This window comes from Homalodisca vitripennis, unplaced genomic scaffold, assembly GCF_021130785.1.
Source record: "Homalodisca vitripennis isolate AUS2020 unplaced genomic scaffold, UT_GWSS_2.1 ScUCBcl_7591;HRSCAF=15347, whole genome shotgun sequence".
NCBI classification, from domain to species: domain Eukaryota; kingdom Metazoa; phylum Arthropoda; class Insecta; order Hemiptera; family Cicadellidae; genus Homalodisca; species Homalodisca vitripennis.
In genome coordinates, this window is record NW_025783705.1 from 1,111 (window position 1) to 25,658 (window position 24,548).

Here is a 24,548-nt window from a genome sequence, read left to right on the forward strand (position 1 = left end):
CGGTTCATTTTTAAATCTTCGTGTAAAATGTTACAAACTGACGATTTTTGTATTCCTAAATCTTCTTCCAGCTCTCGGGACAGTCAATCGACGGTTTTCATTAATTGTTGCAAGGAGAACGTTCAACATTTTCAGCGTTTCTGGCCGTTTGAAGGCCTACCAGATCGGCGTCATCACTCCTCCACTGATATGCGGCTATTTTTAAACCGCCTAAACCACTCTTTTATTTATGTATCACCCATAGTAAGACACGTCACCATAAACTTTCCGTATCATAGTAATTGTCTCTGATTGCTGAATGGCCAAGTTTTTGGCAAAATTTAATGCAAATGTGTTGCTCAACACGTTCAGTCATATTGAAATGCGACACACACACATGGCAGTACTGTACGGAACAGAGCGCTGTGACTCACTGAGTGACCGAATCGTATTCAATGCCTAATATGGGAAGGAGTAGGCTCACTCCACCCCTCCAATAACGCAGTTCGAGCCGGTTGGATACGCCGCGGGCCCGGCCTACTTGTCGGTGGTCGGATACTTTTTGGAAGACCCTCGTATACTCGATGTTCAGTAATGAAATTACTTTGTGGGGTAATTGCTCGGGATGTGCAAAAACTTCGTTATTAGTCAAAAGTCAGTTATTAGAAACAATAGGTCATTGCAACTCAAGAACAGCATGTAAACCATTATTTAAAAAAATTTAACATCCTTACTTTGCCGTGTATATACATTTTTGAAATGCTTAAATTAGTACATAAGAATCCTGATCAATTTGAAAAATACAAATTTAATCATATATATCACACAAGAAATTGTAATTTGTTTCAATATCCAGCACATAGACTAAACATTTTTGAAACTAGTCCTCTTTATCTAGGTTTGGGGTTTTTGACTGGTACAGTCAATGATTAAAACTTCATAACTAAACTTATTCTAAAACATTACTTTTCATACATATTTTACTTGATATAAAAACCATTATATAATATAAAAAAACATTGATTTGAACAGTGTTTCTTTTAATTTTTTTGTAAATGTAGATAAGGGAAGTTTTTTTTATATGACTGTGGAATATTGTTAGATACTTTCAAACCTAAATAAAGAGGACTAGTTTCATTTTTTTTTTTTTTAGTTTATGTAAAAAATTACAATTTCTTATGTGGTATCTATGATTAAATTTGTATTTGTCAAATTGATCAGGATTCTCATGCAATAATTTAAGCATTTCAAAAAATATATATACATGGGCATAGTAAAATATACAAAGGATGTAAAAATTTTTAAATAGCAGTTTACATGTTGTTCTTGAGTTGCAATGATCCTATTGTTGTAATAATTTATTTTTGACTGAGTTTTTGCACATCTGAGCAATTACCCCTAAAGGAATTCCTTGGCTCAACATCGAAAATACGTGGGCATAATACACAGCTATACCAACTCCCAAAGGTGATTATTCTAATTAGTATACTCAAAGCATACCTAGTTGAATTAAAGTTTCTTATTTAATATATCGATATGGTCAGAAAAATTCAATTTAGTGTCTAAATGTATGCCTAAAAATTTTTACTTTTATACTTTATTAGCAAGTAGATAACACGATACATGGTGTGGTGTACTCATACTTTATTTTAATATTATAGAAGTTAAGATTTGTTTTGGCTAGTATATTTTTGCTTTATATAGTACTGAAACGAGAAAATAACACTAATACTTCAGATGAAAATGTTGGTATTACTGTATGAAATCATCTGTAGTGAATATTAATTAGCTAATAAATATTGAAATTACCTCAAGTTTGATTAATGTGTTTTGATTGTAGGAGTGGTCACCTTCCGAACAGAATGTCAGGTATTGCCATAGCTCGTTTGGCCGAGGAAAGAAAAGGATGGAGAAAAGACCACCCATTTGTAAGTAGATTCTTACTTTGTACTTATCATTATATAGGTCCTGTCGGAGAATATAGAACTTGAATTCCAATACTGTTGACCTATATAAGCAGTTGTGAGTCCACAGTAGAACACTCTTAAATTAGTTTGTTGATCTGAAAAGTATTAAAGAGTCATTATTTCAAATCAACATATGAAAAAATAATTTTGGACCTTGACCTCTCAGATTTTGGTGATTTTTGTTGTGTAAAAATTGTACAACTACCTACTAAGACTAGTTAAAATGATAAATTGTACATTTTTCTGCCATTAGGCCTTTAAAAACCCACAAAAGGCGGTTTTTAGTCATGTCTCAGTATTTTCTGTAGTTACAATTAACACTGTAATTAAAAAACTATTAAAACTAAAGAGCTCATGTGTGACATTATTTTCCTATTTAAAATGTCCTTTAACCCTTTGGATGCCAGCCCATTTTCCAGAAGTACTACCCAGAAACACCAAGGGCATTTACAGCAGTTTTGCAAGCTTTCACTAAATGTATCATAACTTTTTTATTTTTTTAACAGATATTGATGATTTTTTACCATTATTTTGCTTATGAAATGCCCTTGTTCTGTTGGTAAATTTTAGTTGCATAAATGTAATATTTAAACTTATAAAAAAGTTAAAAAATTAAGAAAAAAAAAATTAAAATTTCCAAAAAACATTTTTTTTAGCACAAATAAGTGGTTTAAAAGAAAATGTAAGCTGATTTCCTGTTATATCCTAGTAAACTATATCTAACCCTTAACCTTATTACAAAATTTCAAAAGTCTACCTTATATAGAAGTCCAGTTATGATTTTTTTCACTAAATGTGACACGGGCACAGTTTTTTGTAATTTGCATGGACGTTGTATGTAATGTTACACTATATTCACAAATCAATATTTGTCCACTATACAAATCGGTACTTTGGGATTATACCAACCACACCACTATGAAAAACACAACAGTATAAATTTATAGATATATTATAAACAAACATTGTAGAACGAAAAAACAACTTTTTAATTACAAAATTACAAACTTACAAAGATTATCAATTGTTAATGAGGTCAGATTCGCTTAAACTTTTTTCAATGAACTTAGTAACATTATAAAAACGATGTATTTGAGTAACAGAACTAACATTCCATCAATCAACAAGCATTTCCAGGTATTGTGATCGGTATTGTGGTCGCTGTTATCTTATCTTTCTCGAGAATCTCGATTACGGCAGGCCGCGCGGCATCACATGATTATTTTTTGCACGGTACATAATTGCCTTTCCATTACAATTCAATTTATATTTCTGATCAGCCTCTCTAGAATTATATTTACTGATAGATACTATCTCGAGGGATGTTTTTCTTTCGTTGACGTCAGCGCGAGCTTCGGAAGCACCTTCGGCCGGAGGCACTCGCAATTTTGGGTGGCGGAGTTTGATCAAGAATAATGACAAGTTTTGTGTGTGTTTTTTTTTTCAAATAAAGAGTTTAGTTTTTTGTTTGGTAATGTTTGTTTTTGTTGAATTTTTGTGGTTTGGAGAAATGTAGGGGTTAAAATACGAAAGTACAACAAAGCGAACGGGGCGGCGGAGACTCTGCAATCACGTTATCTACTACAGCCGCTCGACTTTGACCTCTGTCTGAGGATGGGGAGGGGTTTGCGATAAGACAATTCCTGTTTTATACTGACGAAATATTGTTCTACGCTAATCTAGTAATCAGTAGAAGCTAAATGTTCAACTGTCTGAGGATGGGGAGGGGTTTGCGATAAGACAGTTCCTGTTTTATATCGACGAAATATTGTTCTACGCTAATCTATTAATCAGTTGAAGCTAAATGTCAAATAACGATTCAAGTCTGGGTGTGGTCTGTATAATCCCAAAGTACCAATGAAATCTAATAAAAGGGGCATAGTAAAAATGCCCTAACAACAAAAGTAATGAGAGAATTACAAACGTAAACAACGCATAGCAAACACGAACGTAACCTCAATCTCGACCAAACAATTCAACAGCTGCGAAGCTCAAATACGACCAAACAAACAGTCCATAAAGGAATTAACTACTTTGTGGTTGCAAAGCAACTAATCGACTATCGATTAGTCAAAATTTCGCGGCAATAAGATGAACTATAAGAAAATTACAGGTGAAAAACGTGACGTACCTATATATACGGCCGTTGGCGATTTTCAGTTGAGTAGCCGACGGCCGTAATAATACCGGTACGTTGGCATCCAAAGGGTTAATTTGATATATCACATGACAATGTTTTTTTATTTTGATTTTTTTTATGTCCTTTTCGATTTATATGTTATTTACACTATAACTATATATATATAAAACAAATAATATAACAATCACAATTATAACTCTCTTTTTTACTGTTTTCATTGAACACCTATCTACAGTTACCCACTTTTTGTAAGTACCTTCATCTATTATTTCATTATTAACCCTTTGAATGCCAACGTCCGATTTTTACCGGACATCAAAAGTTGGCCGAAAAGTGCCAACGTCAGATTTTACCAGGCGTTCGGGGAAAAAAATCACTAAAAATCTAAAACTTAATATTTTTAAACTAATAGAATATTAAATTGTTTGTAAAGAGCTGTTCTTTTCTTTTAAATGTTGTTAGGTGATGTAAACAACTAAAAAAACACACTTTCTCAGTTGGATCGCGATCGTGATCGCAGTGTCGTGATGAGTAGCGGAGCGTTTTTTAGGTTATAATTAATTGTGCGTTTTTTATTTAATTCAAAATGTTTCTAAGTTATATTAGATATTAAAATTAATAAAAAAAGTGATGACACTCACTTCCGAGTGAGTGTCCATAAGACAGTGTTGTAGAGTTTGTTTGGAAATTGCCTGAACAAGGTTATGTTTATGTTTTGAGTTTCGTTTTAGTAATTAGTATTAAAGTTTCAAAATGAATTAAAATAAAACTTTTTATGGTGCAAAATAAACTTTAACTCAATATTTTTCAAAAAACCCTTATGTTTTTTAGCAAAACAAACCTCTAGCACTTGCATAATTTTTATAATTGTGTTTATCAATATTAGGTTATTGATTACACATGATTTTAGGGTTTTTCAAATGCCCTTTTTCATGAAAGTATTAAAATTTTTAAAATAAATTTGTGTTGTATTAGTTATTTTACTAGTGATGCGCGATTACAAGATGTTACAATCGAAACGTTTCGATTGTTTGGACCCCTCGAGACATTTCGATTGTGATTTCCTTAACGAGAGGTTCTTACCGAGAGGTTTTTGCCGAGATGTTCCTAGCGATTGTTTCATTGCGACACAACATCTCTTCTCGTACCGGGCAATCGAAGTGTTTGACGAAATGTTTTATTCAATCATCCATAACTTTGTTTTTGCGATAAACGCTTGACGAGAGGTTCCTACCGAGAGGTTTCTAGCGATTGTTTCGTTTACGTGTACGATCTATTCTACTTCTTTTACTAGGCAATCGAAATTTTAAGTGATATGTTGTTTGTTCACGAAATGTTTGCCGATCGACAGAAGGATTTAACTGAAATATATATTAATTTAGTTACTTTTTTTACTGACTTCACTTCCGAGTTGTTTTAACGAATTACTATATTAGCAGCTAAATTTAACATTATACTACATTAAACGCTTATTCACGTTGCAATAATGACGTATGAACAGTAAAACATTCTAAAAAATAATATGGTACAAAATAAAAACATTTTAATATTTTAAAAATAATAACCAAGAAAAGGTATTTATTATAATTTAAGATAATATACTCTTTTAAGACAATGAATCTTTAACACTAATCAATAATATTACGCAAAACATTAAAATTGTAATTAATTATTTGCGGTAGTAAACATAAAACACGACTTTACCTTCACACTATAAACTAAACTACTGGAATTAATGGAGAGGAGAGTGGTGCAAACCAATATATGGAACAGAAGTATGAAAAACAGGTTGAGACAGGCTCGTGAAAAGTAAACGATAACAAATTGGCTTAACGAATGCAACAATCGAGAGAAACCTTTCGATTGTAAAAACCTCTCGCTAAGCAATCAAAACAATCGTTAAGCAGAACCTTTCGAGAAGGAACATTTCGATTGTATTAACCTCTCGCAATCGCGCATCACTATATTTTACCTTATACTGGATTTTTATTTTATTTGTAATTTTTTTTAACTATCTAAACATCTTATTATTATATATATATATATATATATACGAGGGCTGTTTTTTTTTCAAGTTCCGTTTGTTTCTCCAAATAACCAGCGTAGTGGCGGGAGGCGGGGCTGCGTGTTGTGCAATTGCGCCGCTCCCCCACTACAACCAACGCCGTTGCCGGCTCCAATCCATCAGTCGTAGCCGAGCTACGGGCGAGTAAAGATGGCCGCTACGATCAATTCTCCCGCCAGTTGTGAGTTGCGAAGTGTGATTCGTTTCCTTCAAGCTGAAGGATGTAGTGCTGCTGAAATCCATCGCAGAATGAGTGTTGTGTATGGTGAACACTGTATGAGTGATAGCGCGATAAGAAAATGGTGTAGGCTATTTGCTGAAGGTCGAACAGACGTCCATGACGAAGGCGGTCAAGGACGCAAGTCGGTCGCTACTGCAAGTTTGGTTGAACGAGTTGACCAAGCGATCCGGGAGAAACGGAGGTTTACAATTGATGAACTTTCTACCGAATTTCCAGCCATTTCAAGGTCTTCCTTGTACAAGATTGTGACCACCGAGCTAGGGTACCGAAAATTGTGTGCCCGTTGGGTACCCAAAATGTTGAGTGAGGATCACAAAACGAAGCGAATGGCGTCAGCCCTAACTTTTCTGACGCGATATGACAACGAGAAAGACAGTTTTTTAAAGTCTATTGTTACTGGGGATGAAACTTGGGTCCTGTATGAAAATCCAGAAACCAAGGAACCAAGGAGAATCAAAGCAATGGATGCACACTCACTCCCCTAGCAAGCCCAAAAAATTCAAGCAGACTTTGACCAAAAGGAAAACAATGGCTACAGTGTTTTGGGACCAAAAAAGGTGTGCTTCTGGTTGAGTTCATGCAACAGGGAACAAACGATAACAAAGGAATCATACTGTGAGACTCTACATCGCCTCCGGAGAGCAATACAAAACAAACGGAGAGGAATGCTGTCATCGCGGCGTGGTCCTGATCCACTGATAATGCACGACCGCATAGTGCCAATGTCACAAAACAACTTCTGCAAAAGTTCAAATGGGAAGTTTTCGACCATCCGCCGTATAGTCCTGACTTGGCGCCCAGTGACTATCACCTCTTTCGAGAAATGAAGGCGTGGTTAGGTGGACGACGCTTCGCTGACAACGAAGAGCTTCAAGCAACTGTAAGGGTCTACCTGAGCTCACTGGCGGCAGACTTCTTCGAGGAGGGTATAGGAAAGCTTGTCTCTCGCTACGACAAGTGCCTCAACATTTTTGGTGACTACGTAGAAAAATAAGTAAGAAATTACGAATCTTTTGGTAATAAAATCATCTTTTTATCTCAATGTGTTTATTATTTATGGCCTATCGGAACTTGAAAAAAAAAACAGCCCTCGTATATATATATATATATATAGAAAATTCGTTTAACTTTCAAATGAATTAAAGAGGAGCTTTTAATAATCAAAAATAAATTGTAAGTTAATTTTTTTCTGAAATCTTACATTATGTTAAAAATAATCTCTAGCATTAAAATATTTATAAAAATTGTATTTATTTAATATTAGATTATTACACATGATTTTGGATTGTTTTTAAGTTCTCTTTATCATGAAAAGCATTGAAATTTCAAAATATTTTTTTTTTATAGTTATTTTACCTCAAACTTGATTTTTATTTTGTTTCCGTGAAAATGTTGCTTTATAAAGTGATTTTTTAAATTAAAAAATTATATAAAATTTTAAATGTTAAATATTTTCTAATGCGTAATTCATTTTCCTTTAAAAAGAAGTAAAAAGGAGCTTTTTATGATAAAAAATAAATGTTATGTACATTTTCTTCTAAAACCTTGCGTTTCCGTCCAAAACCCTCTGGCTCTTTTCGCAGTCACACAAAAAATAACTCTGCACTTTTCAATATGGATTTTATTTTATCTCTGGCACTAAAAAGGGTTTAAAATCTTACAATAATTCAACAATATTCTCGTTCAAAAATTTTAAAGGACATACTGTTACTTTCTAATTTTAAAGGACATTGTTGTTACTTTCTACTTTTCAGAAATACAGTATTTTTGTATAATTGAATTAACTTTTTTCAAGAATTATGAAAGGTAATAGTGAAAAATTGTGGTTCAGCAATGCTAAATTCATACATAAACTAGTTATATTGTCAAAATACAAATTATGAATAAAACTTTTAAAATTATAAAAACTTATTAATAATAATTAATTAACTAAACAATTTTTAGATATAAAATTTAGAAGTATTAAGCATATATTTAAAGTAGTAACTTAATACTTTGCATTATTTTAAATTATTTTGTGTATTTTAGTAACAAAATAATTTTTTTTTTATAAGAATCCATTCAGAAATTTTGTTTATATGTAGTCAGTTATAGTGTAAATAACATACAGGGTGTTCAGTAAGTGTTTATATATTTTTTTTATTTTGTTCTACATATAAAAATATGCAAAAAGTTCATATGAAGGAATTTCTTAAAATCTTTAGTTTTCTGTCTACCTGTCTGTATGTGTTTTTTATTAAAAAGTTTATATCTTTTTAACCCACTAAGATAGTTATGAAACTTTAGATATATAAAATAAATGTTAACAAAATAATTAAACCTCTGCTCTCTTCACTCAACAATCATCCCTGCACACTGTATCGCTGACTTTAGTTTACTTTATAACTTTGAGTTTTATATGTAATAAGGTGAATTTTGGTATATTTAATTTTGTATTTATTATTGTTTGTATTAAAAATTTGAGACAATTTATAAATAATTATTCCTTAATTATTTAATTATTATTACTAATAAATTTCTAAATTAAATTAAGTATTGAAATGAATGTGAGATGGGTGTATGAAATGAAGTCATTACAGTTTATGTATGAATTTAGCATTGCTGGACCACAATTTTTCACTGTTACCTTTCATAATTCTTGAAAAAAGTTAATTCAATTATACAAAAATACTGTATTCTGAAAAGTAGAAAGTAACAGTATGTCCTTTAAAAACTTTGAACGAGAATATTGTTGAATTATTGTAAGATTTTAAACCCTTTTTTAGTGCCAGAAATAAAATAAAATCCATATTGAAAAGTGCAGAGTTATTTTCTGTGTAACTATGCGAAAAGAGCTAGAGGGTTTTGGACGAAAACGCAAGGTTTTAGAAGAAAACGTACATAAAATTTTATATAATTTTTTAATTTAAAAAATCACTTTTAAAAGCAACATTTTCATGGAAACAAAATATTTTGAAATTTCAATGCTTTCATGATAAAGAGAACTTAAAACTAATCCAAAATCATGTGTAATAACCTAATATTAAATAAATAAAATTTTTATAAATATTTTATTGCTAGAGATTATTTTTACCATAATATAAGATTTCAGAAAAGAATTATCTTACAATTTATTTTTGATTATTACAAGCTCCTCTTTAATTCATTTGAAAGTTAAACGAATTTTCCATATAATATATATATACTAAAAATGTATTTAATAAATAATAAATAAAGCCCTTTATTCATTCAGTGGACTATGAGGATAATGTACCTTACTCTATTTGAATTTAGTAAAAGATGATAAATGCATGGTCTTAATTTGTTAAGTTTTTGACACCATTCAATTGTATTCGTGTAGTACAGTATGAATGAAGAATATTTTGATTGATGTACTTTTTGCTGTTAGTTGTTCTTCTCACTTTCGTCGCAATTTTGCAAGAGTTTTTTCACAACACTGTCGTATTTTCTCTGCTTGTTTCGAAAAATGCGATCACAGCTAAAACCCTGTTTGGGGTGATTGTTACAACAGCTGTTTCAGTCCTATTCCTTAGTAGGTCTGCAGGTAGCGGAGGCACATACACACAATCCTTTTGAATCCCTAAAGGTATAAATCACATGGCGTCGGTTGGATGAACGTGGAGGCCATGCGAAACAAGTTCTGTCATTCAGTAGGCCTCTTGCAGCCAATCCAGCGATCGGGTGTGGTGATGTTCAACCAATTGCGAACTGAGTTATGCCAGTGAGGCGGTGCACAACTTTGTGCCAAATGAAGTTCTATGGTTCATTTTCTTCCAATTGAGGAAATAACCATAGGTCTAGAACATCAATTTAAGAAAAATCAGTTGCAGTTTCCTTCTCCAAAAAAGAAAGATCCATAAACTCTACCTACATATGGCACAAAAAAACATTCAATTTTGGGGATTCTCACGGAAATTGTACCATCTCGTGTGAGCGTTTCCTAGCCTCAGATATGCACATTGTGTGTTCACATGTCCCCTGAGGTGAAATGTTGATTCATCACTAAAAACAACATGATTCAGAAAGTCTTCATTGTTTTACAACTTTTTATTTACTAAATTGGCAAGTAAATCATGGTCTGCTAGCTTTAGAGTCTGTAACAACTGAAAACAATAAGGACATATTTAATAAGTGTTTACGTAAAACTTTCCAAACAGTCGTCACTGTAATTGCTAATTCACAACTAACCTTCCCACCTGATTTCTTTGGGCTACGTGTAAAAGTCTCTCTCAACACTCTCTTCACCAACCATTGGTCATCCCATACCCTTCTCTTTGCAAAGGTAGCCAGTATCCTTAATCTGATGATACCATCTATGTATGTTATTATCATTTGGAGGATTGCAACCAAACTTTATGAGGAATGTACATTGCAAAGTTACTACAGATTCGGTCTTTGCAAACTGCAGAACTCTAAAAACCTTCTGTCCACGAGTTGCCATTTTTACTGCTAGTGCTTTCCTAATGGATGTCAGAGAAAACAATGTGTCCGCATCTGCACAGGTGACAACGATCAAATTTTTGAGTTTCTCTTTGATTTTATGTATGAATTATAATTTAAAGTTATTTATAAAAAAACTACAAAGTGTTAAAACCCCGATATTCGTTTATAAACAACCGGTATATGGGTAGCCTAAGTTATAACAAACTAAAAACGATTACTTAGTTGTAAAATAATCACTTCTGCGGACAGACGTCACTTCCGTAAACAACATCTGTCATCAAAAATGATGTATCTCCTACTATAAATCTACTAAAGGTGACAGATTCAAAGTTTTGTTAAAAGTGTGTATTAAAACAATCAGTTAATCATTAGATTTCATAACATAATAAATTGAATGAATCCTTACTTTTAAACTTGTGGCAACATAAGTTATTACAGTAGATTGTGACAATGTAACTTCCAGATCAAAATACAACTTTCTTAACTTTTTTACTGATGACACTGGACAATTCAAACAATTGATTTGTCAAAGATGTCAGCTCACAATTAATGAAAATTTATTGAAAAAGTAGAGCAGTGCTCTTAGGATGTATTACATTTTTTTCAATTGTCTACAGAAGTGATGCAGTTCTTTGTTGTGGTTATAGTTGAATATTTTTTAGTTTAAAAATCAATTCCAAGTAATATAGTTATTTTCCAACACCAAGTAATAGACCTTTCAGTGAAACTTTGATGCATTGGTAACTAATGACGGAAGTGATATATAAACAGACACATTTCACACACTCACACATTTTTTTGGCTTTATGGACAGATTTTCAAACTCAAATGTTTTTATGAAATTTGCTTTGTAGGGAAAATTGTACAATAACTAACATTTAAAGTACAAATTTTTTTATCAGCAAAATAAGTGATTTAGCCTTATCTGTAGAATGACTCATAGTAGATTATATCCATTACCCACTTATTGCATTGGGTTGTGAATTCTTTCTCTCAGTTATTCTAATGATAAATACATATTTAGTTTTAAAAACAAATGTTTTTTACAGGGATTTGTGGCACGGCCAGCAAAAAATGCAGATGGTTCACTTAATTTGATGAACTGGGAATGTGCCAATTCCTGGCAAAAAGGGGGTGAGTATGTTTTTTTCCTAAAGTTAGCATACCACATTAAAATAGACAGACTTTTTCATAGGGCCCAAGAGCTGTGAGAATCAAATAAAACAAATTGTTTAACCCTTTCAGTGCCAGACATTCTCCCTAGTGCGCGTGGAAGAAATGCCAAGCATAGAGCCATATGCTTATGCAAGAAGAGCCAGGCTATAATTGCCAATTTTTCAGCAGTTTGCAAAAACTGTCACAGTTTTGTTATTTATTGATGAAAATTGTTACTTTTTGTTTTGTTTTGATCTAAACAATGTGCTTTAAATTAATACTGAAAAATAAATTTACTGCAACAAGCATTAAAAATATAAAACCAGAAAAACTTTTACTTACATAAAATGTTATGATGAATTTTTCAGTTTGGTGTAAATATAAGGCCAGTAAAAAAATCATTGTTCCATAAATTGAGTATGTATTTGAACCTCCACATACTTTTGAACACATACAAAAAAAATTTACATATATCTTCAAAAATAAAGGTTTTATCATTGTTTTTCAAAAATAACGCGTATTTGGATTTTTCGCACATCTTGCGGTGCTTTGGAATTATACCGACCACACCAGTATGAAGAACACAAAAATATAAATTTATAGAAATAAACATTATAGAACGAAAAAACAACTCTTTAATTACAAAATTACAATCTTACAACGATTATCAATTAATTGTTAATGGGGTCAGATTCCGTTATATGCCCCCAACGCTTAAACATTTTTCAATGAACTTAGAACGTTATAAAACAATGTAATTGAGTAACAGAACTAACATTCCATCAATCAACAAGCATTTCCAGGTATTGTGATCGGTATTGTTGTCGCTGTTATCTTTTCTTTCTCGAGAATCCCGATTACGGCAGGCCGCTTATCTTTCTCGAGAATCCCGATTACGGTAGGCCGAGCGGCATCACATGATTATTTACGTTTTTTGCACGGTACATAATTGCCTTTCCATTACAATTTAATTTATATTTCTGATCAGCCCCTCTAGAATTTGATATTTTACTGATAGGTACTATCTCGAAGGATGTTTTTCTTTAGTTGACATCAGCGTGGGCTTCGGCAGCACCTTCGGCCGGACGCACTCGCATTTTTGGGTGGTGGAGTGTGATCAAGAATAAAAACAAGTTTTGTGTGTATTTTTTTCAATAAAGAGTTTAGTTTTTGTTTGGTAATGTTTGTTTTTGTTGAATTTTTGTGTTTGGAGAAATGTAGGGGTAAAACACGGAAGTACAACAAAGCGACGCACCAGCTGAACGGGCGGCGAGACTGCAATCACGTTATCTACTAGACCGCTCGACTTTGACCCTGTCTGAGGATGGGGAGGGGTTTGCGATAAGACAATTCCCTGTTTTATATTGACGAAATATTGTTCTAAGCTAATCTGGTAATCAGTAGAAGCAAAATGTCAAATAACAATTTATGTTTGGGTGTGGTCGGTTATAATTCCAAAGTACCCATCTTGCTAAACACTCTCCGTTTCAATATCACTCACAACAACATTACTATCGTCTTCTAACACTCTCCGGACAGTGTCTTCACTAAGAGGTGATGCACTACGCTTCATTTTGTAAACATTTTACAACAATAAACGAAACAACAACAAGTTAGCTCGGCGCAATCGGCGAAACTGCGTAGTTGGTTAGTAAACGACGGACGACAGCTGACTCAGACTAGCGACGTCCACAGCCACTTGTATTTTGTTTCATTTATAACACTAAAGTAATGGAAATACATTCAAACTGAATGTTTTTTATTAGTTTATATCTTTATAAATTCAATTATAACAAAATTTGGATTGTTTAGATATTTTTAATATTTTTTACGAATATTTTAAAACACGTCCGTGTAGTCGGACGCTGGCTCTTCTTGCACAATTTACACGCGTCCTTGTAGTCGGACGCTGGCTCTTCTTGCACATTTTATGTACGTCCGTGTAGTCGGACGTTGGCACTGAAAGGGTTAATGGGAATGAATCAAAATACACAGTAATCATGTTGTCGTTGTCTAATAAAAATTATGAATTAAGTTCTTTTTTTTTTTTTTTCAAAAAATGCAAACTGAAGCAAAGCAGTTGTCTGGCATTATTATATTTGGACAAAATGTTGTACCCCTGGAGATTCATGATTTTCCAACTAAAATTGTATCCTAGTTTCAGGAAATTGTATATTTTCCATTAAATTGTGTTTATTGCCCAGAGGCTGGAGGTTAATTTTGTTTGATTTTTACAGACACCACCTGGGAATGGTGGATCATATAAATTGAGGATGATCTTTAAGGATGATTACCCCTCAAGTCCACCAAAATGTAAATTTGAACCACCTCTCTTTCATCCTAACGTGTATCCTTCAGGTAAGGAGGTGGTAGCGAGTAAGTCCTATCCTTTGAAATTGTAGTAAAAAAAATAAGTGAATTTTCCGTCTGTTTTTGAATGGTAGTCCCATGGTTGAATTATCTGTTGCCAGTTGAGTGTTTGTTTTGATCCATTGTCGGCAGTAACATGAATAGGAAAGAGTAATAGGAACAATGAGTAGAATGTTGTAGGTTGGAAGTTCCGATGGCCAAACGGTTTAAGGCATTAGACTTTGGATCTGGGTTAGCGCACGTTCAGATCCTGTATGTGACCGTATCAATACCATCGACCTTGTACTGTAACGACTCTCCTCCTTATTCAGTTTGATAAGATCCTTGCACAGTCCAGTGGCCGAGATTGTTTCTTTATTCTTACATCAGTCATTAGTGTTTCATGAATATCTTGAAACTAAGTTTTACATGCTCTTCCTAAAGCAATCAAATCAGAATTGGTTTTCTTTAGATACGTTAAAAATCTTTCTAATGTTATGTATTACAGCATCAGGGGAGTACTAAGTAGATATGAATGTAATTTTACTGGTAACGCCAAGACAAGTAAAAAGATTTGTTTTCTTTAAGTTCAAAGCTAATTTTTATTATAGCTAAATTATAAATGGTTAAAGCAAAAAAGGTATAAAGCATTTTACTTCAAATTAGCGTATTTATTGGTGAAAATAAAAAATTAATTATTTACAAAACTTTTTAAATAAAATTTAAAGTAAATTTAAAACACTTTGTCAAACTATAACAAGAGATAAATATTTCAAACTAATCACAACACTACCACACGATGAAGAAATAATAACTTGCGTAGTAGATATGCACTAGTGGCAACCGAGAAAGCAGTAATACACGTTACGGATATGTTTGGTTGCGGCTGTGTAGGAAATGCAGAAACTGACGAGCAGGTGGTCGGAGTTGACAAAGGGTGCTCCCCTCCACCTGCGGCAGAGTGGTCGTTTATAAATACTTCCTTGGCAAACCATGGTTAGCACGGAGCGTGCACTGGGCATTTCGAAGGCCTTTTGGGAACTAAAAATCTCTAAGAGACAATCTGTAATATCGGATATAACTGTATTTAAGGTGAGAGGTGAATAAATTTAAAACCAGGTCCTTGTAGAATTTAGCTCATCACTTTTGTAAACAACTAACTGTTTTAGGGGTAAACCATACATGTGCTTATAAGTTAGTGTTTGAGATTAATTCCACATTAGAGTATTGTTTTATAAATTCTTGTGTGTGACTCATTTCCAGGAACTGTTTGTTTATCGTTGCTGGACGAAGAAAAGGATTGGCGTCCTGCGATAACCATCAAACAGATCCTTCTTGGTATCCAAGATTTGCTCAATGAGCCCAACATTAAGGACCCTGCCCAGGCCGAAGCTTATACTATATACTGGTCAGTTCATTAATGACAACATATTAGGCTTAGAACAAGATAGGATAGAATACAACTGTATATGAACTTGGGATATAACAATTTATCTATTTGTGATTAAATATTTATAAATATAACATGGAACAAGATAATTTGGAGATAAGATAGTTTATCAGTAGATGTGGTAGTGATAATGGGGCTGGCTACAGTCCTGATCTTTATACTGTTATGTACCTGTATTGGGTTGTGTATAACTGCTTATCTAATCTCTCCTGTCAATGAAGGCCGAAGTTAAATCCCAGCAGATGGATGAAGTAAATGCATTTTTCTTTTTGAATATTATAATAATATAAATCAGTGTTAAAATACTATGCTCACGTTTTCAACATGCGGTAAACTGCAAACTTGCAGTAATTGTTTGAAGTGGTGTGATAAATCTATAAAAAACACAATCTCAGCTTGTGACAGTTGCAAACTCATGTTTCCTAAAAAGGCCAGTTCAGGTAAGAAGCTAAGCTAGTGAGACACGCTGTGTAACTGATCTTATCTGTTATGTCTAACTGATTTTGAGCAAAATACATGACAAGCTTGAGATGGCTGACTGGCAAATTTTAATGAGCGTTATCTTTAAAAAGTAGTCTTTGACAAGATTAAAAATGAGACATAGAAGCAACTTAGCTGCTATAGAAGAGAATAATATTAAGAAATATACCATTAAGAAGGAAAGGAGCTGTAAATTAAACTATACAAGGTCTGATAAAAAAATATTGTGACTTTTTAATTCCCACAGGTTAAATGTTTCACAGGTTTTTGTTATTTATTTTTTGTTGTGTTATGTTGGTATACACGTCTCTGAATGTATGCCAACAAGCTCGCCCGTTTTGAATGTTCAATTAATTGTTGACTGCTGATTTGCTTGTCGTGGCTCATCTTCGATTTGTGTCTACTTGAAAAATGGGTCAAAGAATCTTTATCAAATTTTGTCTTAAAATCTAAGTTAAGTGCGTGGATGCATGCGAATGTTGACTGTGGCTTATGGAAAAGCTACCTTGGACTGAAGCAACGTTTATCGGTGGTACAAAAACGTTCTCAGAGGGCCAAGAAGATGTGGACGACAAAAAGCACTCCAGACGCACGAGCATGTCAAGAACAGACGAAAACATTGATGAAGGGAAGAAAACAGTATAGGCCAATCGTTAAATCACCGTGAGAGAAGTTGCCATGGACCTGAGCATATTGATTGGCACATGTCATTTGATTTTTATCAATGATTTTGGCATGAGACGGGTCACATTTTCCAAATCAATTCATACCAAAATTGCTCAATTTCTACCAAACAGCAGTGCATTACCATTGCCAAATGACATATTGGGTTATACTCTGTCTGTGATGACCCAAATTTGCTCCAGAGGGTCAACACTTTTGACAAATCATGGTTTATAGTTATGACTTAGAAACCGAAGTTCAATCATCCCAATGAAAGCTGCTGCACGAGCCACGACCAAAATAAGCGTGCCAAGTTTTGTCGAAAGTGAAAATTTTGCTTGCTGTTTTTTGAATCGCAGGGGTGTGGTGCATCATGAGTTCTTACCACAGGGTAGAACTGTCTATAAGGAATGTTATCTACTAGTTATGCACAACTTCCACGAAGCAATCCTCCAGAAACGCTCCGATTTGTGGAAGAACAAAAATTTTTTTTTTTATCAAAACAAACACACTAGTGATGCCGCAAGCAACCGTAATCCCCAGATCCAACCCCCTGTGACTTTTTATTTTTTTCTCGAAACTGAGGAGACCCATAAAAGTACGTCGCTACGCTACGATTGATGAGATAAAGACGGCATTGAAGGAGGGGCTGAACAAGATCACAAAGTCTTTTTTAAGTGCTTTGAGGATTGGAAGAAACGTTGGCAGAAGTATATAATATCTAATGGGGATTTCTTTGAAGGGGACAAAATTGAGATTGTTGCGATACTTTTTGAACAGACCTCGTATGGGTAACAGAAGTGCAAAGAAACTGGCATAAAGTACTTAACACTTTAAATGCCAAGTCGGTCAGAGTTGACCGACGCCTATGATGTTTGTACAGATAACTGTCGGCCATACCTGACCGACAGCGTTGCTACGCAACAGACAACCATTATGCCCGTCCTGTATAATGCACTACACTCTAGCGGAAATTATCAAAACTACGTGACCTAGAATGACATTGGCTATTTACAGAACACTGTTTCAGTTCAGATACGCTACAATAAAGTGCTGTTATATGGCTCGAAAGATAGAGTATTTCTTTAGCATCTCGTCGGCCAAAGATGACCGACAGATGTTTTTGTAATTTTGGTGTAACATAATTTTTGTTATTTTATTGTAAAAATAGTAGTGATTATAGCAAATACTATTACCCTGTTGTTGCATTATAAAATTTAAAGGAAATCAGCAATTTGTATGGTGCTTTTCTTGTTTTTTAAGATTTTAAAGATGTTGTTTGTAAAATAATATACGTATTATGCTGTAATAAAATATACGTTTTATTATTACCACACAAAAAGTGTTAATTAATTATTAATCTGTAACCGAGAAGGTTACTTACATGAATATCATAATGTACAGTATTATTTAGAATTATACTGTCAGGAATAAAATATTCATACATAATTCAGAACATTACTACAAGCTTTCTTTATAGCTTCTTGTAAAGTTGGCTTCCTTATACCTAAATTACAAATATAATTAACACTTTGTGACATAAGGTTTTTGTTAAACTTACCACAAATGAATGATCTAATTTTAATGTCATTTCTGTATTACATAGTAAAATTTTTCATTTGTGAATGTCCTTGAAACATGTTTCACATAAAAATGGTTTGTCAGGACACACGCTACAAAATGTAGTGACTTTTGTCATATTTCTTGCTACACTGCGGCCTCTCTGTTCGGACAGTTTTTGATAACACATTTTGCAAACTTTCCTAACTCTGTGTTTTTTTGCACCTTCTCCAACCATAGCAGATGATGTTAGATAGTGATGGCCCAAGTCCTTGATACTTCAGGAGAATGCGTGGCGTTTCCTGCAAACACATTAAGGAGCAAGCTAGCTGTTCTTTGAATTTTGTAATCGAAATTAAGTGCTTCTTTTTAGCATTGGGAGGTTTTTTTGTTTTCAAAAATGTATTGTATGCCAACCAGCTGTTAACCACAGAAGTACCAAGAACGAGTTCTTCACCTACTTTGTGGTTACCATCTCATAGTCTTTCTCACAGCGGTGCTGTTATGAAGACATCTGATCAGAAAGATCTATGCCTACTTTAGCCTTATTGTAGGCTGTGACAACAAGTGGCTTTAGTACAGACGGCTTGTCTGGGTTTTTGGATGGAATTTCTACATATTCCGGTTTGTGCACAGTTGACAACATTAAAAACTTCTCGTTTATCCTGCCACTTAGTTATAAGGACCCCTTCATCATTTTCTAAACAAATCATTTCTCCTTTCTGGATTTTTTTCTTTTGTCAAGTCTTTTGGAATGCCCTTTCGGTTTCGTCTTAAGGTTCCACAAAGATGAGTTTGTCTCGATAACAAAGAGTTTGCTAGTTGAACAGAGGTATAATAATTGTCAACATATAGGTTGTGGCCACTGTTCAAATGGTTTGCCATGAGCTCCATTACTACAGAGGTAGCTACTGAGTTGTCTGTTGCAGCAACGGTACCTTTCCCCATATAAACTTTTATACCATAAGTATAGCCAGTTTTGTCACAAAGTTTAAATATTTTAATACCGTACTTATGAGCTTTGCCAGGTATGTACTGGCGGAAAAGTAACCTACCACGGAATGGTATCATTGTCTCATCGATGACAAGGTCTTGTTCGGCTTCTTTTAGGTTAAAAAAACATACCATTTATAATAGAAAGCAAGGGTTTTATTTTGCCGATACGCCCATCTCTTTGCAGATTGTTGTTATCATTGAAGTGCCAAAAGCGTAAAAAAATTAATTGGAAATCTATTTCGTCTCATTACTTTTGAGGCACCTGAGAAGCTGTATAAAGCATTTGTGGACCAATAATCACTTATTCGGGGAAGTGTTACTAGGCCCATGTACAAAAGTAGGCCTATAAACTTTTTCATTTCTTCTGGATTGGTGTGTCTCGCCAATCTTTAAGCCTACTCTTACGGCTCAATCGTAATTTAGAAATTACATCGTGAGCATTCCGATTTGTTTCTGTGACCATCAGATCAATGACATCGGCATTAAGACACTGTTCAAAGAAGTCGATCGGTTTTGAATCATTAGTGGTAATAAATTTGAATGTAGGCCTAGAGTTAAACTCAAAGATCTGCTGTTTACCTTCAAAACTATGCCAATTGTCACCTTCGTCAGGAGTACTGTTAACTGTCGTTATGGTATTATCAACATCGGCGTCTGTGTCTTCGTTTGCAACCATAAACTCATTTTCAGCAGCTTCGTCCGAGCCATCACTTGGTTGAAAGTCAGGGTCTGAATCCGTGTCGTCAACCACACTATAGTCCATGTCCTCAACACTTTCATCTTCACTTAATCCCGCAAATAAATCACCTTGAGATGAGGGAAGGTCAATTATTCTGTCAATTTCCGATTGTCGCAAAGGATCGCCCATTTTACGAACGCACTTCCACTTTCTAGGCTAAAGCTTCAAAACAATAGCAGGTTGATGAGGAAAAGGCGCGAAAGTACAGTGAGGTGTCGTCCGAGAGTGATGTAATACACAGCTGACTACAGCTGCAGTACAATCCAGTGAGCTATTCTGCACTACCAACCACAAAAACGTAATATCCCACACCTAATATTGTGTCGGTCATGTACGACCGACGGCATATTATTTTATAGTGTACTATGTAACTGTAAATGATCGTGTCGGCCAGGAATGACCGACGATGTAAAAACGTTATATATACATTGTGATTTAAAAAAATTATCAAATCACAATGGTAAGTGACCAACTAACAGAAAAAACATGAATAGTTCCTAGTTTTAGCCACGGATAATTTTGGCACTCTAACGCTAAAACAGAATATTTAGGCTTGGCATCTAACGTGTTAAGCATGTCTGTTTGGGAGGGGGGGGGAGAAAGGAATGATCGGTATAGTAGACTGGAAATAATTTTGGTAGTATTAAAAAAGAAAGATAAGAAAAATTTAATTTAATTAAAGATGAAATCAATAAATTTCTTATAAATAGCTGTCATAATTATAAATTAGTAGAAGGACTGCTGGAACTTAATATAACTTAATATATAGCTCTGTACTGCGTATAGACTATTATTATCACATACCTTTGTCAAACAGTTCAATACCCTATTATAGTTTCAACTTCTAACAAGTCATCTTCTTGCGTCAATATGTATTAAAATGCGAGAATGATCCAACCGGAGTTATCATATTTAAAAATATACGAACTCAGTTCAAAACACAACGAATAAATAAATAAATAACAAGATATATAACACTTGATAGACCTATTATACACAAATTTTTGACATTGCGGTCAGCAGGACAACCTTGGTACGTGTAATTAATTAATAATTTGTTTGAAAGCAGATGAGCTGTCCTGTTATAAACTGTTTGAGGAAGGTATGTGTTAATATTAATTTTTTTTTTTTTTTTTTTTTAAACAAAAATAATTGATAGTCAAGACTCTTCTCATTTTCACAAACCAAATGATACAGAATCTATGAAGAAAAAGGCAAGAAGAATTTAACCCATTGACTACTAATTAATAAAATTCAAATATTTTTATTGTCAGGTACCAAATTAATTTTTCATTTTGCAATGGAAATCATTGTGTGGATGTTAAAAGTCAATTAAAAATAATGAACCAACCATATAACATGTTAAAATTGTGTTTTATCATCTTATATTTTAAGTATTTACTTGCCTAGCAACAGTTGCAGATCTACCACTAAAAATAAAATTATGTGGATCATAACAACCATATAACATGTTAAAATTGTGTTTTATCATCTTATATTTTAAGTATTTACTTGCCTAGCAACAGTTGCAGATCTACCACTAAAAATAAAATTATGTGGATCATAACAACCATATAACATGTTAAAATTGTATGTTATCATCTTATATTTTAAGTATTTATTTGCCTAGCAACAGTTGCAGATCTACCACTAAAAATAAAATTATGTGGATCATAAGCTTGCCTTGGCCACTCTCCAAGTTTGAATGTTAGGCTTTGTCACATCATTTTCTTAAATTTCTTTATGAAAACTTTTACTCAAAATTTTGTCATCAAAGTTATCCATCAATCACTTTATTTTACTTTCATTGAGTATGTACTAAAACTTCAGAAAAGAACATCATTTTACCGTGACGTCATTTCAGATGTCAAGTAATAAAAAAACAATCAACGTATGAAACTGTAAACAAAATCGATTTCGAGAGAGTCGACCAGTTTCAAAATTGAACATGTTATATTTTGTAAAAGATCATCCACATAGTATAGACAAGTGCCAAAATAATTGTTAATTTTTGACTCCAAAATAACAAACTTAGCGTGACGGGCAGCACAGACACTAACTGAATGACAGGTAATGGTAGCCATTGGATTAAATCATCAGTATTCTGGAAGCTACGAAAAAAGCTTATTGTGCACTCTTTGAAATTACAGTCAGATTTGAAGTCATACTTGGAGGAGGGAGGGGATAATTATTCTTGAACAGTAACTTACAGCGAGTTTTAATCGAAAACAATTTAGACCTATTGCATATTCAAAGTGATCATGTACGCTTTTAGCCTCAACTTAATCAAAACAGCCACTTAGACAAACAGCCAGAAATGAAATAGAAACAGATGACAAGTTACAGTGAATTGGCGAGAAGTTATAACTGAAGAGAAACTGAGAAAAGCGTGTGAAAGTATTTCTACCACTCTCTGATAGATCACAGATGCGTCACAGCGAATGATGATAACTCTCCAAGTAATAGAGAAATATTTTTAGTGGTGTAGCAGATCCATAAGAACATTCCACTGGTAGCACAAGGTGCGCTGCCTGCTAGAATGTGCAGGATCACTACTCAAGGAGCTAGATGGACAATAGGATTAACCCTTTTGAGTTCCTTGACCGTACCAGCATGTTGTACGCAATGAGCGCACTGGCGTAATGTGATCGGTGAAGCAAGCAGAGTCATTACATACTCTAATATTGGAATGCGTCAGATTTAAGTGTTTTCTCGTAATGTACTTATTATTTTACTATGTTCACACAGTTACTCAGTAATTTATTTCATATTTTTAAGCTTTTCACCAGCTGTTAGTTACGTAAACAAATCTATTATATGTATATTATGATTTTTAAACTGTTTGTAGTTTTTTGAATTATAGGTCACCTTTGGTGTGACCTTTTTGATTTCCAATCACGGTGAAAACATGTCCTTAGTTAAAATTATTAGTGGATGGGATAATAAGATTTCAGTCATTTGCCAATCTTTATAATGTTACAATAATTGATGGTAAATTTTCCGAAAATCTATTATCCTTTCAAACCTTCCATCATCAATTACTCACTTTGAAGTATTAGTGGATGCCTCCTGAAAGTAAATTTATAGAACAGAAATGTCATTTACTGGCCAATATAGCGCTATTGGTGGTGGGAACAAAGTGGCGCATTATATGATTTTACACTCTTCAGATGACTTCTGTTTCCCCAAAGAATGAATTGTCAGTTTTATCAAGTCAGTCATGAAGTGATGTTTTGTTTCAGCCAAAACCGTCTGGAGTACGAGAAGAGAGTCAGAGCACAAGCGCGCGCGATGGCACCTCAAGAATAGTGACCATCACTCGGCACTGAACATTACGAACTGAGTGAATGAACTCATTTGTGTTGTGTTGTCAGGGCTATGTGAAATATATTAATAAATTATTAATGTCTCTAAAAGAAACTTTGTTTAAAATTTTAAAAAAGAAAATAATTTATTTGTTGATTTTTATCCGAAGGTTAAACCACGTGAAGTCACGAAGTATACCTCTAGCCTATTTTTGAATTTATATTGAGTAATTAATGTATGTATGTAAGTTTTAACTTGGCAACAGACTTAAGGTGATTTGTTCGAAGTTTTAGCTTAAGTTTTCTATCGATACTTCTTCAATAAAATGTATTCCTTTTGTAGTAAATTGGATATTTTTAATTCCTTATGCAGCTTTGGTCCTAGACATTTTAGATGCTTAAATTTGGATTATCATGATTTTTTTATAGTTTAAAGAGGATAATCTTCGGCTCTGCATCCAGGACAGTGGTACCAAGGATAAAAAGTAATAATTTTGAGTGTCAAGTGCCGATGAGATCAGCCTGTGGGTATTTCCGAAAAGTGCCAAGGGCGGACTATATCAGCTTTTGTAACATTTATTATTCTGTTACTAATTGTTGACATATAGCATTGCTCTTAATCTTATTTTGTACATAAATAGATTATCTATCTTGATCTGATTTTTTTGTAAAGGCTCTTTGTCAAATATAAGAGACAACTTTTATGTGAGTGCAGATTTTCAATATTTTTTAGTAATATATAAGAAAGGTCAAAACTAAGTGTTCCATATACTTTTTTAATTTTGCAAGTTTATACTTTTTCCTATCTACATAAGGAACAATAAGAAAAGTGCATATAAATGTATTAAGATCAAAAATAAAAATGTTTCTATATTGCAACTTGCTATTTCATATGTAAATATATCTCTGACACATAATTTTATATTTTTTATTGCAATAATTAGTGTAAAGTTGCTGGCAGTCAGTCAGCTTTGTCAGGAACATACTTTTAAAATATCACGTCAAAACTATATATG

At 33.5% G+C, this 24,548-nt stretch overlaps 1 protein-coding gene across 1 annotated transcript; it reads left to right on the forward strand.

Moving 5' to 3' along the window:
• The first annotated feature begins 1,826 nt into the window (after positions 1-1,826).
• Positions 1,827-23,879, forward strand: LOC124374230 (SUMO-conjugating enzyme UBC9-B). The gene is made up of 5 exons (XM_046832484.1): positions 1,827-1,907; positions 11,885-11,977; positions 14,228-14,348; positions 15,603-15,747; positions 23,470-23,879. The coding sequence occupies exons 1-5, from the start codon at positions 1,842-1,844 to the stop codon at positions 23,534-23,536; spliced, it is 492 nt and encodes a 163-aa protein (XP_046688440.1). The 5' UTR covers positions 1,827-1,841; the 3' UTR covers positions 23,537-23,879.
• The last annotated feature ends 669 nt before the right edge of the window (positions 23,880-24,548 follow it).

Coding starts and splice junctions, on each gene's coding strand:
- LOC124374230 (XM_046832484.1), top strand. CDS start 1,842: ATGTCAGGTATTGCCATAGCTCGTTTGGCCGAGGAAAGAAAAGGATGG. Junction 1,908..11,884: donor GGAGAAAAGACCACCCATTT/GTAAGTAGATTC, acceptor TGTTTTTTACAG/GGATTTGTGGCACGGCCAGC. Junction 11,978..14,227: donor GGCAAAAAGGGGGTGAGTAT/GTTTTTTTCCTA, acceptor TGATTTTTACAG/ACACCACCTGGGAATGGTGG.